Source organism: Lepidochelys kempii, chromosome 1 (genome assembly GCF_965140265.1).
Source record: "Lepidochelys kempii isolate rLepKem1 chromosome 1, rLepKem1.hap2, whole genome shotgun sequence".
NCBI classification, from domain to species: domain Eukaryota; kingdom Metazoa; phylum Chordata; order Testudines; family Cheloniidae; genus Lepidochelys; species Lepidochelys kempii.
The window spans coordinates 136,109,301-136,129,110 of record NC_133256.1 but is presented as its reverse complement, the minus strand read 5'-3'; the positions used below and the strand labels follow the sequence as shown (position 1 = coordinate 136,129,110).

The following is a 19,810-nucleotide window of genomic DNA, read 5'->3' as shown; positions in this document are numbered from 1 at the left end:
ACCAGTTACGTGATGTGCAACAGAAAGCTTCGGGTTAACTCCCTTTCCCAGCCCTCCGCCCCAGGTGGATACCCCAAAGGTGAAAAGTGCTTCTTTCCTAATAGTCTCCATTGACTCTAAAGTTGCCACTGCTATTGCAGGTACATTCCAAAATAAAAACCACTAGAGACTGTTCAGATAATAGGCTACTCAGCGATTATTGTCACTCTTGCCTGATCTGGTAGCTAAAATTCTAGTTATTTCACAGGGAGAAGTGGAAGTAGGTGAGATGGAAGCAAAGATGGGGCAGGACAGATTTTTGAACAGCCTTAAGGAATGCAACCCCCCTTCTTTGTACATACGGTTATATGGTTTGCAAGTAGTGGACTTTTTGTGAGCCTTTGAAATGAAAATGATAAATCCTGAGGAGGCTTGACTTGCCTCTAAATTCCACAATACACATGCATCAGAGAGACACTGTACATGTCATGTATATAAGATTGTGGCAAGGGTCAAAGAGGGGCAAGTTAAAGGAGAAAAGAATGGAAGTTGTAGAGAAAATTAAGGCTCATGAGATCAGCTGGAGCAGGTTTAAAAAGCCACCAGGGTAGTTCTTAACCGGATCCTGGAATGCACCAGTGCCAGCAGGGTTGTTTAAGGATGGGTGTGATATGGAATGAGGGTCATTGCTGAACAAATATTCTCTATTAAGTGTGCAAAGTAAACTTACCCTTCCAGGTCCCTTACTTGCCACCAGTCAGGATCCTCTTCTTTCAGAACATAATACTTGTTGTTCCTGATGAGCTGGATATCAGAGTTTCCTTTGGGTTCATAGTCATACTCTGCCACAGTGATCTTCAGCGATGATTTACCAGGTGCTAGAACTGGAGGCAGACTGTCATGCTTCAACTTTTGAAGGCAGAGGAAATAAAACTACAATGAAGTGCATTGCAGTAGAAAATCATTTTTAGCATTTATATTGCAGTTTGCATCTTCAATAAGCTCTGTGACGGCAAAGAAATTAATGCAAGCTAACAAGAAATGCATAGTGTGCTGAAGTATTTTTTTCTTCATCTGTTTTAAAACACATTCCAACAGCTGTAATCCAATATAAATAATGAACTACAAACCAAACTCTATTACAATAATATTCAAGGCTTGGTCCTGCTTTAATATATGTGGAGTTGTTTTTTTTGTAAAATTAGCAACAGCACAGACTTTATGTTACAAGACCCAAGGAGCATGGTTTTGTATTATAGCTGAGAACAGGATTCAGCCCAGTGGGTTAAAAATACACCAGAAGAGGTAAGGACATTCTCAGTTGAAGCTAACAATTTGTGAGCTCACAATGAGCTCAAACTGCAACATGTTGCAGGTGGCTCAGCACAGAGGATGAATTTACATAACCTGGAATGGTAATAGGATTAATTGATACTTATACCTGGGGTATATCTACACTGCAAAAAAAGGTGTGTTCCTAACTCAGGTTAGCTAACTTGGATAAAGTAGCAGTGAAGACATGGCAAGTTGGCATTTAGCTTGGGTTAGCAGCTCAAGTTCAAGCCTATAAGTTACCCTGGGGTTGAACTCAAAGTACTAACCCAAGTTAAAAACACATCTTTTTTTGCAGTGTAGACATACTTGTAGTGTACATTGTGAGTCATGAAGCGTAAGTACCTTCCACCGTATGGAAGTGTGCTGATAGCAGACCAGACCAAAAGACTCTGCTGTAATATGATACGATAGAATGTTGCATTTTTTAAAAATGTGCCTTAGGTCAATAACAAGTATAATAGTCACCGTTAAAAATGAAATCAGCATTAGCCAACTGTTACTGCACAGTGGGGCCTGTTATTTCCTTTTCTAAACACGGTATGGAAGAAATTGATATTTCAGATAATCAAGGCTGATTATTTGTTATGGAATAAAATGGGAAGAGTCGGGGCTTTGCTGCAGCAGAAAATGCAAATGTTAGTTTAAAAGAGGACAGTCATGGCACACAACTTATTTTGCTTTATATTAAGTTGTCTGTCATACGGAATTATGAGAAAGTCAAATAATTGTTTAAAACTAGGTAATAACAAGCAGCTTAAAATAATTAAAAACTCATAGTCAAATACAGTGGGCCTATGTAGATCTAAGCTTGCAAAAATTCCCAGAGGAGTTCTGGTTTAGTGGTGGGCTGGCTGGGATTATAAAAACCCTGAATTTTTGTTGAAAAAAAATCCTTTCAGTGGCGGTTCCAGTCTTGGAAGGCATGGCCATCACAAACATATAGATTTGCAGGTAATATACCGCCCTAAGCCCTAGTCGCCTTTCAGTGACGTCAGTAGGAGTTTTGCGGTTGACTTTAATAGCAGTAGGAATGAGGCCTAAAGATAACATTTTCAGAAGTGCCCAAGTCACTTAGGAGCCTAAGTCCCATTGACTTTCAATGAGACTTAGGTGCCTACGTGCCTGCCACTTTTGGTTACCAGCTTGGATTTGATGTGGAGAGCACACTGTGGATAAGTTCAATTTTCCCCAGAGGGGTGTGTGTGTGTGTGTGAGAGAGAGAGAGAGAGAGAGAGAGAGAGAAGAGCAGGCTAGAATCCTCACACTAAGGCCATAGAGTAATTAATAGTGGAACTCCTCAATGGCTCTGGCTGCAACCTCAGGGATGCAGGAAGGGGATAAGGGAATGACTGGAGTGAGGGCTAGGACTGGCCAGTTGATCTGCCCCTGCCCACTGGCTAGGAGGCATGAGGGCGCAGGAGAGAAACAGCAAGGGCTACAAATGGGGTGCAGAGGACTAACAGACGTGAAATGCTGCCTCTCATGGCAGGAAACAACTGCTGCTCCCAAAGAGTCGGGAAACTGTCTGGCGGCTCCAAGGCACATTCATGCCCATTAACCTGGCTGATGGTCCCCAACTCCCATAATTGCTCCTGGAGTAGCCTCTTCTGTCAGGCCCCAGCATAAGAGGGCAGAGGTATGATGTTGGTCTGAGGAAAAGGGACACCAGAGACCCAGGGATGTGGGGAGAAGGACAGCACCAAGAACAACCTGGACAGGGAAGAGGGGGACAGAGTCCCCAGAGATTTGGAGGAAGGGTGAGGGGAGGGGCATAAGCCAACAGAGACTTGGAAGGACTGTTAGGAGATTATGGTGTTCGGTATGTTGAGCAATTTGAATGGGTGGTAAAAGGGGCAAGGGAAAAAAGGAGAAAGTTATTCAAAGTTTTGTTGGGGGCTTGCACTAGTAGTTGCTGGACTAAGTAGATGCTGCTCCCTGTCATTTGACAACTTTTGTAGTCCTGACCTGTGCCATGTGACTGGGGCCAGGAAATAAAGTTGCTTTGTCTCTGACAAGCACTGGAAGGTATTTGAGCTTTATTATAGGGCCCACTTTGAATTTGTATTTGGGGACCCATCTGAGCATTGTTATGCCCCTGCTTTTTAAATTTCCCTTTCAAAACATCTCCTTGAGAATGAGCTAGGAAGTCCTAATATGAGTCAACCTGTTCAGTGGCTGATATCCATGACTGATAATCTCTTTAGATAAACAAAATCCTTCGACAGGAGTCAGGGAGGATGGCCCATGGCATTTGAAATTTGTTTATTCACAGTCTCAGTATCCTCAAACTTCATTATCAGAACCAGCATCAAAAGCCCATTTGCTCAGTTATAAATGCTTTCCAAATCCCTACTCAGACAAAAATACTTAAAGCCGCATTGACAATTCTTATGATTTTATCATGAGTCGTGTGATATTTGGTACATTTCTTAAATCCCCTGCTGCTGGAGTCAAGTTATTGCGTGAGAATCTCAGCTTTCATTTAAAAAAAAGTTTCTATGCTGGTGGTTGCAGCGAAAAGCTGGAAACTGTGACCTGAGTGTATCCTAGATCAGGGATCGGCAACCTTTGGCATGCGGCCCATCAGGGAAATCCGCTGGCAGGTCAGGACAGTTTGTTTACCTGCAGCGTCCACAGGTTCGGCCAATCGCAGCTTCCACTGGCCGCGGTTCGCCGTTCCAGACCAATGGGGGCTGCGGGAAGCGGCGTGGGCCAAGGGATGTTCTGGCTGCCACTTCCCGCAGCCCCCATTGGTCTGGAACGGCGAACTGCGGCCAGTGGGAGCTAAGATCGGCCGAACCTGCGGACGCTGCAGGTAAACAAACTGTCCCGGCCTTCCAGGGGCTTTCCCTGACGGGCCACGTGCCAAAGGTTGCCAATCCCTGTCTTAGACGTATGACATATAAGTGAGCTCTTAGTCACAAACCCTCTCCCCAGTTCCAAGCCTGAGTGACTTGTCTGGACACGGATGCATTTGGTGGAGATAACCCCAATCCCCGGCCATGGAACAACAGTGAAGCGGCACTCCAGTCACTACCTGGGCCTAAGTGCTGGAGTGACCTCCATGGATCTTGTGCTCTACAGGGAGGAAAGGACCAGAGAATCAGTGTAGTAGCCGATCCTCAAGCCCCATCCTGACTCTTGTCTCTGACAACCACCACCCTTCCCTCTAACAGGCCTCTTCATGACTATAACAGGAGCCTCCATGGAGCTGGACTCCGTGGCTGGCAGAGGCTGCACATTTCCTGTACAGACACATGTAATCCTGCCCTCCCCCCAGTACAGGGGAACTGCAGCATTTCCACTCAGTAGGAGGCCCTCTGCAACTTCTGGAATGGGAAGGATTTGGGCTCTAGAGCAACAATTTTGGGCCCAGGCCTGCTCTCACTGAAGCCTGTGGGGTAAAATTCCCATTGACTTTAATGGAAACAGGCACATAAAAGCAAATCTGTTCAAACAACTTCACAAGAAGCAGAGGTTTGCTATGGCCCAAACTGACATACGCATACTGCAATGCATTGAAACTATCTGAGACTTTCCCAGCTTTGCAGGCACTCCTGCGTGACAGCCCAGAGGGGAGCGTGGGCAGGGTGAGGAATGAGTGGAGAAAGGGTAGAGCTGGAGGACTGCTAAGTGCACCCTCCTGTCCTTCCCTGGGTTGTGCTGGTGGCCACTAAGGACATTGGTGCTACTCAGTGACTAGATTGGAGTAGTCGCTATTCAACAGCTGTCTGGGGGAGAAGGTTCCTTATTCCTTCCCCAGTGGATCTCTCCATCATTTATGTGGGCTGGATGCTAGAGAGTGGATTTGCCCGCAAAAGCAGAGTTCATTGTAGGCAGATACTAAAAGTTTGTCACCTACCGGTTTCGCAGGGACAGGAGGCAGCGGTTTCACAGAGCTGGTTGTGCTAGGTAGACTCAGATCTATAACTGGGGGGAAAGTAAAAATAACACAAGCCATTTACTGCATGACTCCAAGGCTTTGCGTGCAATAGGCTTTTTCACTTATGTAGCTTCACTAGTGGCAGCAGTGGTGGGACTATTAGAGGAGACACACAGAACTGGTGATCACCAGTGTTTTACCTCCATGTTGGGTTAACGTGCTTTAGGGAATGTGATAGTTAATATGTTGGAGGCTGCCTGAGATTTTCCCTCCACTAGCCCTCTCACACTGTTGGCATCACAAGTGCAGCTGCATCATCAACAATAGCTGGTTTTCTGAAGCAAATTTAGCATAGACACAACACCCTCTTGCCTTCTGTAGTATTTCAGAGAGAGACAAGGTATTTGATACATGATGACCCTACTTTTTGGAAGGTTTCTTTTTCTACCTACTACTTTGTGTAGAAGTCCAGTGGCAACCAAATAGTTACTTGTGGCAGTGTGTGGGTTTTATAGCATTATTTGCATATATCGTGTTTGGTTTGGAAGTTACAGAAGGCCATTCAAATGACAAAAAACCAACAACTGGCAACTCTTTAAAATAGTAGGGCATTGTTCAGTGTTCCTCCACTGTGTCCATACATAGGACACCGATGTTAATTCTGAATAGTGCAGCTACATTTTCAAAAGGGGCCTCTTATATTTTCACTTGCAATCTCTCACATACAAATTGGGCTCTTAGGTGTTTTGGCTTTTATTTTCAAATATGTCCCTTAAATATGGGTTGCCTGTCATTTTGAGTACCCATCTTGAAACAACTGGGACCTGATTATCTGGGGGGCTGAGCACTCTCAATGTCAATGGAAACTGCAAGAGTTCGGCACCTCTGAAAAATCAGTATTTCAATATCAAGGTAGGCTCCCAAACCAGAGGCACCCAAAACAAGTGTCCACTTTCAAAAAAATGTAAGCCTCAACTATACAATGTGCATGCAATAATGTGTGTGTGGGAGGGGAGGCAGGGTGCTTACGAATATGTAGATCCTGGCATGCACCCATTTTGAAAATTTACTCCTCAGGTTCTTTATGGTGACTAATAAATGAGTTAACTAATTGTGATGAATTTCCAGTCAAGTATTTTAAAAATGTATATTTAAGTAAAATACATAAAATGCTCCTTCATTCAGTAAATACATTGTTCCAACATACTGCAGCTCAGATATACCATGTTTGGTTTTAAATGGTGCACAGGAGGGAAATGCACAAATGTTCTATGAGGTTCTGGAATGTGCCTTTATTTGAAACAACTGCTCCCCAGAACCATTTTGTGGAATAATTTGACTGGCAACTTTTCCTAATTAAACTTGCTCCTCAGCACAGTACATTTTATAAAGGTAAAATGATTTTTCAGCTATTCTTTTGATCCCCCTGTGCTTATTGTAATCCTATTTCTTGTAAACGCACATTCCACGGAGTACCAGAAATAGGCTTGTGGGGGAGAATGTTGCATTGCTTAGAAAAGTCGCCACCATAAATATAGATATAATGAGAAAATTCAGTTTTACTTTGGATTAATTATGAAGTTAAATTCTTTATAACTGACACACCAATGTTGTTAGTAGATAATTTGGCTGTTAGAAGTCAGCCATAAAGACAAGTTCTGATATTTTTTTCTCCCAGTCCCATAACAACAGCAACAACAACTCAGGATACTAAGTCAAAGAAGGAAAGAGAAAGAATTTATTTTTGGTGCATTTTGGAGGTACAGTAAAAAATAGTTATGATCTCAGCATGGGTATTTCACATACTATGTTATTTTCCCCTAGCCATATTATCAAACTGCACAGTACAATTGCGATGCTGTTAAAAGACGTTAAGAACAAACATCAAGAGGAATAATTGACCAGATCTTTAGATTTACCACCATTGACTACAATTTTATCCTTGTAGATTTACCAATATCATGAAAAGCACCATTAAGACTAACAACATATCAAAAAGCAAAATGGCTCATTACATTTCTTCCAGATGGTACATCCAAGGGCTGCTTTACATGTCTGGTTGCAGCAGAGAAACTTCCCATTGGTGAAGAATTCTTTGTGATACTTGTTTAGTAAATTAGGATTGTCTTTAATCTCTGGAGAGCACAGGAGGGGAAGAAGAAAAAAAAAGAACTTCAAAAGGTTTGCTGGTAGCATGTTCTCAGTAAAGTAAGACAAACTGATACAATAAAGGAATTCAGTAACTGTGAATCAAGATCATGGAGGAGACTTGCATTTTATAAAGACTTAAAGATGTTTCTAGACTGTCCTAAAGCCCATTTAACTGTGTTGAAAAACCTAATAAAATATTTTATGTATCAAAAATATGAAGAGTGATTTCATTTCTAATTCATATCATAGAAATAAACTAGACAAACTATAGGTGTTCAATACCCCAAATGGCAAATTTCAGTACAAAACTGACCTGTTAAAGGAATGTACCGTTAAAATGTAACACTTTCCATTTATCAAACCTCTTAAATAAACATTTGTTACTTGTATATATAAAAAAAATACTCCAGTGTTCTATAGAAATGGCCCAAAACAGTATAACTGGCAATAGGGACACTGTAGTTTTTTAAATCAGTTTTGTAGTATTTGTTTTAAAAGATAATGAAACAAATAATTTTAAAAGTGTAGGGCATGGGTTTATAAATGATTGCTTAAAGTTAAGCTCCTAAATCCCTGGTTAGGCACCTGAATTTACAGCCTGGTTTTCAAAAATGCTGCACACGCAGAAGCATGGGAGCTGCTGCATGATTGTTCAAAATCTTGGCCACAGAATTTTGTTACTAGTTTTTATAGCTAAACTTGATTTTAAAAGTTCCTTAGAAAATTGCAGTCACTTTGGTATAATGCACGTCACAAGATTTATGCAATATTTCACTGAACAAATGGTATTCCTCACATACTCTCTTTAAAAAACATATCTTGTTTGAATAGCACGCTTATTAATATGTTCAGCTGAGAATATTGGACCAAATCCTGAGGTCCTAAGGTCAGATCTTTCTCCCATCAGGAAAAAGACAATTTACGGGACAATAAGCCCCATGAAGAGACAAATCCTGGAGTTTCCAGCACATAATTCTGGTGGGTGAATGGAATGAGCAGAGGATTCAGCTACCAAAAACTCAATCTGCCAGACGTCAGGGCCATGAGTGGGGAAGTCTTTATGCCTCCAAACTGCCTCCTGGTTTCCTGTGGTTCTTCCCTATTCCCTTGCCAGTCTGGATCCCTGCTGGCACCTGCCTCCAGGATCCTCTCCCCAGAGGGGCTTTCAAAACCAAATTTTTCTTCAGAAGACTTACTCAAAATAATCTGTCCCTGGTTTCTAGAAGAAACAATGCATGTAGCCTATTGAATCCTCCCACTTCTGCCCAGATTGTCCAGGGACAATGTTGCAGCAGTAGTTAATATATCTTCACTTCCATGTAGGCAAGGAGAGAGCCACACCCTCAGAGTCACCTCTACCCATCGGCCCACAAGGGAGAACTGGGGGATAAACAGGGCCTGACCCAAAGTCCTTTAAAGTAGACGGAAAGACTCCTATTGACTTTAATGGGTGCTCCTGCAATGTGTAGTATGTGGATCGATTCCCCCTCCCCGAGGAGTCCTATTGACTTCACTGTGGTTTACTGGGCCCAGCACTCTGCCTACACACTACTTATTGCATGGACGGAGCCTTGCTCAGTTAAAGACCACAGAAAGAATCAGAACAAACTAAGTAAAGACTAGAGCTGGTGGGGAAATGCCAGCAGGGAAATTTTGTGAATTTTTTCCTCCCCCCCATTTTTCATTGACATTTTTTAAATATTCTCATCCACTGCAGTCCTGTTGCATGGCAGAGCGAGATTGAGGCTGAAAAATGGCTGACAAAACCGTTGCATTAAAATAAGAAACTAGATTCATCTGCTCCCCTTATTCAGATGATTTCTCTGAACACACAAGCCCCCTTTCCCCCCCACGTTAAAAAAGAGTTGCTTCACAAGATAGTAAAAACAAATGTTACCTGTGTGCAAAGCTTTCAGCCACTGACTTCGGCTCTCTTCGTTTGCTGCATAGACATAGAGAAGGCCATCCTTGTATACAATCTAAAAGAGGCAGGAAAACAATTCATTCTAGTTATCCTGGGCTTCACATCTGACTCAAAGTTCATTAGCTTTTTTTTTTTTTTAATAAAGACCTAGAGTAATGGAAACAAAGAAGTAAAGGACTTAGGAACCCAAGGATCAAGCTCTGCAGGCTTGTTCACACCAAAATGCATGCAGCCCAGGCAGGGTTGCCAATTTTGGTTGGATATATTCCTGGAGATTTCATCACATGACATAATCTTTCATTAAAGATTAATCTTTAATTCCTGGAGACTCCAGCCTAATCCTGGAGGGTTGGCAACCCTAAGCCCAGGACAGTGAAGAGCCAGAGCAGAGTTATATAGTTATACTCCTATTTCACATGAATGTGAGCTTGCATTATGGGCCTGAACCAATCTTGTTCCCAATGGCAAAACTCCCTTTGGCATTAGTAGGCAAACAATAAGACCCTACATTCAGTAACTTGCACATTCTCATTAGAACCGGGAAGTACAGTATGTACCTTTCATTCCTCCCCCACGCCTCCCCCCACAGATCTGAGTGTATTAGGTGCTCATGAGAGTAACAAACTAATTTAATATAAAATATTATTTAATGAGGGTTGGGGGGTATCCAGTCTGAGATAAGTCAGGCAGTGATAACACTGCTGCCCTCTCTTGGGGTTACCCCCAGGGGTAGCAATTATTGGGTGTTAATTAATTAACTCCTCTGCTGCCCAGGTCATGCACCCTTTCCAAGCCACGGTTGCCAATTTTAGACTATAGCACCTCACCCTTCTCACAAAGGGAAGTTGCAGCTGCTTTGCACTGCTGTATATTCTCCTCATGGACTCTCTGCCCCCAAAACTCTCTGCTCTGGCATTGGAATGAACCTATCTCTGAGAATTAACACATACAAATGACAGCAAAGTCAAAGTTATGGCTTTTGCAGCAGATATGACTTTGCTTCCATGCACATATGTAGTGTTTGGTATTACTGTATATGTTTATAAAGATAAGGTTTAATGGAGATGTGCAGTTTGGATGAGGTACAATTGCTGAGGAACTGTAACTTTGAATTTCTGGAGTCTGGTACAATTAAATGGTCAGCCTATAGTTTCAATATCAAAAGGCCAAGTTCTGCACTTCTTTTTGCCACTAAAGTGAAAGGAGGTGAGGTGGGGAAGGTTAAAAAGAGAAAATGAATTGTGATCATTATTGCACAACAAAATAAACATATTCAATATTCAAATAAATGCACCATTATTGTGTGTGTATAGGATCACACCAAAATAAATAAACTATTATACACACATGAATGCAGAGATAGGTCCTGATCCAAATTCTACTGAAGTCAGTGAAAAGACTCCCGTTGATTTTGATGGTTGTTGGGTCACGTTTATAGTAAAAAGGATTCATTTCCAACCTGCTGTAAGTTTTTGTAACAGTCAGCAGTGACACAAGTCCTTATTTGTCCTAGAAATAATGGTTCACCACAGTAAAGATCAGTCTTGTATTTCTTGATCTTACCTGAAATGGATATTGTCTCTCCAAAGGTGCCTGTTCCTCATGATTCACTGTCTCAACACATCGAATTTTCTTAATGTCAATTGATCCTTTTTTGCTTCCTTTTTTCTAAGAATAAAAGCCGAAGCAGGACTACTCATCATTCTAAACACAAGACTTTCGTCCTCAAATCAAAAATACTTTATGGTCACGACAAGTTTTATAAAACCACACTTAATCAAGCTGTGTATAATTGCACACTTCAGATTGGGTAAGGTAGAGTTCCACTTTTGTTAAACTGGTTGGGAAAGACATCGAGAACCCTCCATTATATCTTATCCTGCAATCCATACACTGACAAAACTCCCTTTGAAGTCAAGGTATAAAGACAACAGGATGGTCCCTACATCTGGTACATGAACTTTGGTATTACAGTGCAAAAGCAGAGATGGAGGAAGGAAAATGCAAAAGTCTCTAGTGGGAAATGGGAGTCTGATTTTGTATTACATTATTTTGTTAAGATACTGGCACCAATCCTGCAACTCTTATTCACACAAGGAGTTGTAACTCACAGGAGTAATCCAAATGTGCTATCAGGAGTGCAGATGGTAACAATGTATTTTAATCTCTTCAGAGCTACATCTGAATGCACAAAAGAGGCCACTTTGCTGAAAGTACCGACCATTTTTTGGATACATAATCACTTTTTAAAATACAATCACGCTTTAGCCTTTTATTTTATATCATTTATGGGCCAAATTCTGCACTGAGCTATCTCCTGTATAAATGATTTCCAAACCAATGCCAGATATATAACTCACCACAGAGAACCTGATTCAGGAAAACATCCCTATTCAAGGCATGTGCTTAACTTTAGGCATGTGCTTAAGTCCCATTGATTTTGATGAGAGTTAAGCGTATGCCTAAGATTAAGCATGATTAAGTTCTGTCCTGAATAGGGGTGGACTTAAACACATTCTTAAGTGCTATCCTGAATCAAGGCCAGATTTTGGTCCCATACAATTTTTAAATGCCACTTGGAACAAAATATATCACTACCCTTACTATATGATATCTAATCAAAGCACATTGAGGAAGAAAATCCAGAGGCATAAACTTACTTTAGAAAAATATGTACCTCTGTAGTTAGGAAAATGATTTCTCACCTCTTTGTCATATTCATAGTAAGAGAGGTTTGTTTTTGTGAGAACAAACAGTCGTTCTTTGTAATTAACTGGTGAAATTTTTTTCTTCTGTTGTGACTTCTTTAAAAGAAGCTCCTCTAGAATTGATTCCTGCTCCATTTTATTGCCCTAAAAATTGGAAATAGTCATTTTAATAATAATAGTTGTGAAAAGATTAACAAAGACAACTATGTCCTTTACTAATGGATTGTAAAGCATGTTACAAAATGAATTTAAGATATATTTATTGCATGTTCTAACAAGCTGTTATGAAGAGTGTATTTCATATTTTATAAACAGCTATGAGTGTTTAGTTTTTTTACTCAGACAAAAATAAACATGGTTATAGGAAATTAAAAATTTAAGATAAAAGAGTAGCTCCAACTGAGACATTTTCAGTTCTTTTGTTGCCTGAGAATTTCTCCCTTTAAGTCTTGCACTGTTTGGCAAGGAATTGAAGCTATGTTAAGCACAAATGTATCATATCTGAGACACAGGAAGAAAGTAATTATAGCAACAAACACACAATCCTTCATATCACAGATGAGAAAAAGCATAATTGATCACAGTGTTTCCTAGACCGGTAATTTTGAATTTCTTTCTTTGCATTGAAAGAAACATATGGATATGAAACAGAACCATTCAGGTAAAGAAATGTAAAAAAGTGAAAATATTATTATATGATTATTAATATGCATTAATCTTGTTATTAATTATGTAATAGCAAGTGAAAAGAGGAGCGAGACCCTTTGGTTTTTAAAACTATTTGGGTTTAAGGTTACTTACATGGGTGTTGCACTTACAAGAGGAACTGTGTCCTTTGTCTTTTGTTTGCTTGGCGCTCCAAAAGGAAGTGTCCTGTTGACTTACTCTCCATCACGTCCTTATCAAACCTGGAGTGTCTATCAGAAGAAAGATATTTGCATGCCACTCATCACACCCATTTTGTCAGAACACATGTATGTGTGTTTTCTGGGTTAGCATATATTTTGCACCATTCCATTTTTAGCCTTGATACATTCAAGTCAAGGGGGTTTATGGCCTCTGAACAATTCCTCGTAGTGTCTGCAATCAAGATACTGCAACATTATGCTAGTGCATTATAAAAGGAAGAGCAGCTAGTCTGTTTTCACTATCTATTTTCATGAAAAGGGTTGGAAGTTGGGTGGGGGGGGGAGCATGGGATAAGGGGAGACAAGAAAGAACATAGAGGGGAAATCAAATCAGTATATTTTATGTCTGTATACTAATGGGAGAAGTATGGAGAATAAGCAGTTAATAAACAGAGCTATGACACAGCTGGCATCACAGAGACTTGGCGGGATAATACACATGACTGGAACATTGGTATAAAAGGGTACAGCTTGTTCAGGAAGGACAGGGCAGGGAAAAAAGGAGGAAGTGTTGCCTTATATATTAAAAATGTACACACTTGGACAGAGGCTGAGATGGAAATAGGAGACAGACTTGTTTAAAGGCTCTGGGTAGGATAAAAGAGTAAAAACCAAGGGTGATGTCATGGTAGGGGGTCTATTACAGACCACCTAACCAGGAAGATGAGGTGGATGAGGCTTTTTTTAAACAACTAACAAAATTATCCAAAGCACAGGACTTGGTGGTGATGGGGACTTCAACTACCCAGACATCAGCTGGGACAATAACCCAGCAGGGTACTGATTATCCAACAAGTTCTTGGAATATACTGGAGACATTTTATTTCAGAAAGTGGAGAAAGCTACTAGAGGAGAGGCTGTTCTAGATTTATTTTGAGAAATAGGGAGAATTTGAAAGTGGAAGGCAGCTTAGGTGATAGTGATCATGAAATGGTAGAGTTTATCAAAAAGAAAAGGAGTACTTGTGGCACCTTAGAGACTAACCAATTTATTTGAGCATGAGCTTTCGTGAGCTACAGCTCACTTCATCAGATGCATACCGTGGAAACTGCAGCAGACTTTATATACACACAGAGAATATGAAACAATACCTCCTCCCACCCCACTGTCCTGCTGGTAATAGCTTATCTAAAGTGATCATCAAGTTGGGCCATTTCCAGCACAAATCCAGGTTTTCTCACCCTCCACCCCCCCACACAAATTCACTCTCCTGCTGGTGATAGCCCATCCAAAGTGACAACTCTCTACACAATGTGCATGATAATCAAGGTGGGCCATTTCCAGCACAAATCCAGGTTTTCTCACCCCCCCACCCCCATACAGACACAAACTCACTCTCCTGCTGGTAACAGCTCATCCAAACTGACCACTCTCCAAGTTTAAATCCAAGTTAAACCAGAACATCTGGGGGGGGGGTAGGAAAAAACAAGGGGAAATAGGCTACCTTGCATAATGACTTAGCCACTCCCAGTCTCTATTTAAGCCTAAATTAATAGTATCCAATTTGCAAATGAATTCCAATTCAGCAGTTTCTCGCTGGAGTCTGGATTTGAAGTTTTTTTGTTTTAAGATAGCGACCTTCATGTCTGTGATTGCATGACCAGAGAGATTGAAGTGTTCTCCGACTGGTTTATGAATGTTATAATTCTTAGTTAATAGTTTATGATTCTAAAGAATGGTAGGAGGGAAAACCGCACAAAAAAGATAATGGATTTCAAGTAGGCAGACTTAAGCAAATGCAGGGAGTTGGTATATAAGATCCCATGGGAAGCAAGTCTAAGGGAAAAACAGTTCGAAAGAGTTGGCAGTTTTTCCAAAGAGACATTATTAAGGGCACAAGAACAAACTATCCCACTGCGTAGGAAGGATAGAAGTATGGCAAGAGAACACCCGGGCTTAACAAGGAGTTCTTCAATGATCTGAACTCAAAAAAAGCCTTACAAGAAGTGGAAACTATAAATTATAAATGATGAACATAAACAAATAACACAAGTATGTAGGGACAAAATTAGAAAGGCCAAAGCACAAAATGAGATTAAACTAGCTAGAGACATAAAGAGTAACAAGAAAACATTCTACAAATACATTAGCAGCAAGAGAAAGACCAAGGACAGGGTAGGCCTATTACTAAATGAGGAGGGAAAAACAATAACAGAAAATGTGGAAATGGAAAAAGTGTTAAATGACATTTTTGTTTTGGTTTTCACAAAAAAGGTTAGTAGCGATTGGACGTCTAACATAGTGAATGCCAGTGAAAATGAGGTAGGATCAGAGGCTACAATAGGGAAAGAACAAGTTAAAAATTACTTAGACAAGTTAGATGTCTTCAAGTCACCAGGGCTTGATGAAATACATCTTAGAATACTCAAGGAGCTGACTGTGGAGATATCTGAGCCATTAGTGATTATCTTCAAAACGTCATGGAAGATGGGGGGGATTCCAGAGGACTGGAAAAGGACAAATATAGTGCCAATCTATAAAAATAAGGATAACCCAGGGAATTACAGACCAGTCATCTTAACTTCAGTACCTGGAAAGATAACGGAGCAAATAATTAAGCAATCAATTTCCAAACATCTAGAAGATAATAAGGTGATAAGTAACAGTCAGCATGGATTTGTCAAGAACAAATCATGTCAAACCAACCTAATAGCTTCTTTGACTGGGTAACAAGTCTTGAGGATAGGGGGAAGTGGTAGATGTGGCATATCTTGACTCTAGTAAGGCTTTTGATACTATTTCACATGATCTTCTCATAAATAAACTAGGGAAATACAACCTAGATGGAACTACTATAAGGTGAGTGCATAACTGGCTCTAAAAACCGTTCCCAGAGAGTAGTTATCAGTGGTTCAGTCATGCTGGACGAACATAACAAGTGAGGTCCCACAGGGATCAGTTCTGGGTCCAGTTCTATTCAATATCTTCATCAATGATTTAGATAATGGTATAGAGAGTACACTTATAAAGTGTGTGGATGATATCAAGCTGGCAGGGGTTGCAAGTGCTTTGGAGGATAGGATTAAAATTCAAAATGATCTGGACAAACTGGAGAAATGGTCTGAAGTAAATAGGATGAAATTCAATGAGGACAAATGCAAAGTACTCCACTTAAGAAAGAACAATCAGCTGCACACATAGAAAATGGGAAATGACTACCTACAGAAGAGTAGTATCTGGGGTTTATAGTTGATCACAAGCTAAATATGAGCGACCAGAGTAACACTGTTGCAAAAAAAGCACCCATTTTGGGATGTATTAGCAGGCGTGTTGTTAGCAAGACACAAGGAGTAATTCTTCCGCTCTACTCCACACTGATTAGGTCTCAACTGGAGTATTGTGTCCAGCTCTGGGCACCACATTTCAGGAAAGATGTGGACAAATTGGAGAAAATCCAGAGAAGAACAAGAAAAATGATTAAAGGTCTAGAAAACATGACCTCTGAGGGAAGATTAAAAAAACTGGGTTTGTTTAATCTGGAGAAGAGAAGACCGAGAGGGGACATGATAATAGTTTTCAAGTACATAAAAGGTTGTTACAAGGAGGAGGGAGAAAAATTGTTCTCCTTAACCTCTGAGGAAAGGACAAGAAGCAATGGGCTTAAATTGCAGCAAGGGCAGTTTAGGTTGGATCTTAGGAAACACTTCCTGTCAAAGTTGTTAAGCACTGGAATAAATTGCCCAGGGAGGTTGTGGAATCTCCCTCATTGGAGATTTTTAAGAGCAGGTTAGACAAACATATGTCAGGAATGGTCTAGATCAGGGGTGGGCAAATTTTTTGGGCCGAGGGCCACATCTGGGCTGGGAAATTGTATGCATGGCCATGAATGTCGGGCAGGGGCAAGGGGTTGGCGGTTCAGGGCAGTGGGTTGGGGTGCAGGAGGGGTATGGCAGGGGGCTCAAGGCAGGGGGTTGGGGGCTTAGGGTAGGGGGTTGGAGTGCAGGGTGCAGGAGGGGTTTGGGGTGTGGGATCCGGCCTGGGCCACTTACCTCAAGTGGCTCCGGGATGGCAGCAGTGCGCAGTGGGGCTGCCCTGCACTGCTCCGCTCCCGGAAGTGGTGAGAATGTCTGGCAGTGGCTCGTGGCGGTAGGGTGGGGCAGGCGGCTCCACTGTGTTCTGCCCTCGCCTGAGGGTACCATCCCCGAAGCTCACATTGCTGCGCCACAGGGCTGGCAATCCTGCGGGCTAGATTGAAAACCCCAACGGACCGGATCCACCTCGTGGGCCATAATTTGTCCTCCCTTGGTCTAGATAATACTTAGTCCTGCCATGAGTGCAAGGGGACTGGACTAGATGATCTCTCGAGGTCCCTTCCAGGCATACGATTCTATGATTAAAAAGAACATGCACCATTAAACCATGTATGACCACCATGATACTTGCCTTTTCCTTATTTTAGTGTCTGCCCAGGCAAATAGAGCAACCGCTTGGATCAGAGATAAACTGTCAGTTCCTAACCAACATTCTATTTTCTGAAAGGTCGTAGAAAAAGGCATCTGGGACAAAAAAAAAGCCATTTTGATTTCAAATGACAATACAAATGACAATATAATAAATAATGGAGTAGGTCTTCCACCTGCCCTAAACCTCCTGGATAGAGGCAGTTACTTTTCTTGGTGCCAGTAGACTGGCCTTCTGTGTAAACTGTCTGCATGAACTGAAAAGGAAGAGCTGTAGGGGTCCTCCTTAGCATGTTATTACACAAACTCTAAATATCTGGCATATCCATGAGTCTTTGAACAAGGGGGAACCAAGGTGACATATTTTAAATAGAAACAAGTGCAATATCCATTTGCTTATTAATATCCTCTATTCTTGACTTCATTATGGATTTCACATTTTTAAAACTTTAATCATTTCTGATTTTGAGAAACCTAGTGAATGCAAAGACTTTTGAATATATTCTAACCAAGGAAATTTACATGAAAAAGTCCAACAGAGTAGTGCCTCTAAGCATAGCTTTGGCAATTGCTGTGAGTGTATACTGTGACCATGAAGCCAAAAATTAATATTACTATATTGCCATTTGGGCAGAATAGAGTCCATACATGTCTTGGCTCTCAGAAGAGCAGCGGTGTTATTATTTGGAAGACTGATAATCTTCCTAAGAAATTTGTTTAGAATCACTTTCCAGTCCCATGGTATCATTCCATCCCCATATTTCAGCACCATACAAAACTGAGTGCGTACCTTGGCCTCAAACAGTGTGAGGGCTGGTGCAATTAAGTGGCCTCCATGAGCCCAGGAAAAACATAACACAGCTTCCATTGAATTTGAGGCCTTCGCTTTGGTCAGTAATCATGTAACGCAAGAGGCTGGTTCCTGGAAATAACGGATTGTGCTCGACTGTACTTGCCTGACATGTTGCTGGCTCCATCAGAGATTTTTCCTCTCAGCTTTTGCAATGGAAATTCAGGCTAAGAAGTAAACCACACACCATACCATAAATATGCTTTAAAAAAATAAATTTTGGAAATTTTAATTTTCCCTTCTCTCCCCTTCTATTCCCTTTTAGCCAATGAGTGAAGTGTAATGATTAACATCCACAATTTAGGGCTTTTTTTTTTCTTTGCTACTCTGTAACTTTTCACTTAAAAAAATTACAGAGTGAAAAAGGGATGAAAAAAAAAATCCCTGAAGTCATGAGACTACTGCATAGGACCTTCAGCTTAATGTTAAAATTGAAATCAGGCCCTTAATGCCCTCAGACTATCTTTAATAATAAGCCCTTTTGTAAAATTTGTAAATAAAGGAAGACAGTCTTGATACTAATTTTGAAATTAAAAGAATAAATGGAAAGTAAGATTGGTATTTGAAGAAATTGCTAATAATTACTATCAGTTTGTAGAGTAACAGCCGTGTTAGTCTGTATTCGCAAAAAGAACAGGAGGACTTGTGGCACCTTGGAGACTAACCAATTTATTTGAGCATAAGCTTTCGTGAGCTGCATCCGATGAAGTGAGCTGTAGCTCACGAAAGCTTATGCTCAAATAAATTGGTTAGTCTCTAAGGTGCCACAAGTCCTCCTTTTCTTTTATCAGTTTGTAATGACTTCAGTGAGATTACACAGAGTATTGCTAACTTCTTTCACATGGGAAAGAAATTACAATGGTTACAGTTATGCCAAAAATGCCACTTAAGCTTTTTTTAAAAACAAGACTGAAGATAAAAAAGAAAACTTGAAAGTACTGCAATAGGTCTAGCACTTTCCGTACTTACTGGTGGGATTCCTGTGTTATTTTGGTATGTTTGATGAATAGATGTGTAGAAGATAATTGTTTGTATTTACTGCGTATGGTTTGAGTTACTTATAGGCCAAAACACAGGAAAGTTTGAACATGAGCAGAATGTGGTATTTATGTGAAACGGTTATTTTCTTGCTTTAATTTTCACTGGTTTGTAATGTCCTAGAAGCATGCTTTTTATATAGATTTTTATATTAACTCTTACCTCTTTTTTTCTTATATGAAATAAATAAATAAGGATACAGAAAATGCATACTGTGGGCCACTTACTGCCTTAGGTCTGCATATATAACTGCCCCTGATCTCAATAGATATCAGTAATACCTAGCTGTTCCATACCATGATACTTCCCATTAGAGGTGAAGTGATTTGCCCTAGGTCACCCAGAAGGCCTATGGCAGAGCCAAGAATAGCATGCAGATCTTCTGAGTGTCAACCCACTGCTCTAGGTTCACTAGGCCACATTGTCTCAGTGCAGTAATTGTTAACCTTTCCATGATGGTGACCCCTTTTGCTAAGTCAGAACTTTTGCAAACATCTTCCTCCCCCCAATTACATTTACTATAGAAGTAAGAATAAAAAAATGTATCAGTGATCACAAGGGTAGGTCTATATAATGTATTTTGTGCGTATGTTTGGAGAGATGGCTACAGATTGCTTCACCTTGAAGGGGAAGG

General features: G+C 40.8%; 1 protein-coding gene across 1 annotated transcript in view; it reads right to left on the bottom strand.

The window, feature by feature from the left end:
- BMX (BMX non-receptor tyrosine kinase) overlaps positions 1–12,115 on the bottom strand; it is a 37,091-nt gene extending 24,976 nt beyond the window's left edge. Inside the window, exons 1-6 of the mRNA XM_073327498.1 lie at positions 11,978–12,115; positions 10,836–10,940; positions 9,246–9,327; positions 7,213–7,332; positions 5,177–5,244; positions 710–888 (exon numbers count right to left, since the gene is read on the bottom strand). Of these exons, the coding sequence (XP_073183599.1) occupies positions 710–888; positions 5,177–5,244; positions 7,213–7,332; positions 9,246–9,327; positions 10,836–10,940; positions 11,978–12,115 (692 nt within the window). The remainder of the gene's footprint in view (positions 1–709; positions 889–5,176; positions 5,245–7,212; positions 7,333–9,245; positions 9,328–10,835; positions 10,941–11,977) is intronic.
- Positions 12,116–19,810: the final 7,695 nt, after the last annotated feature.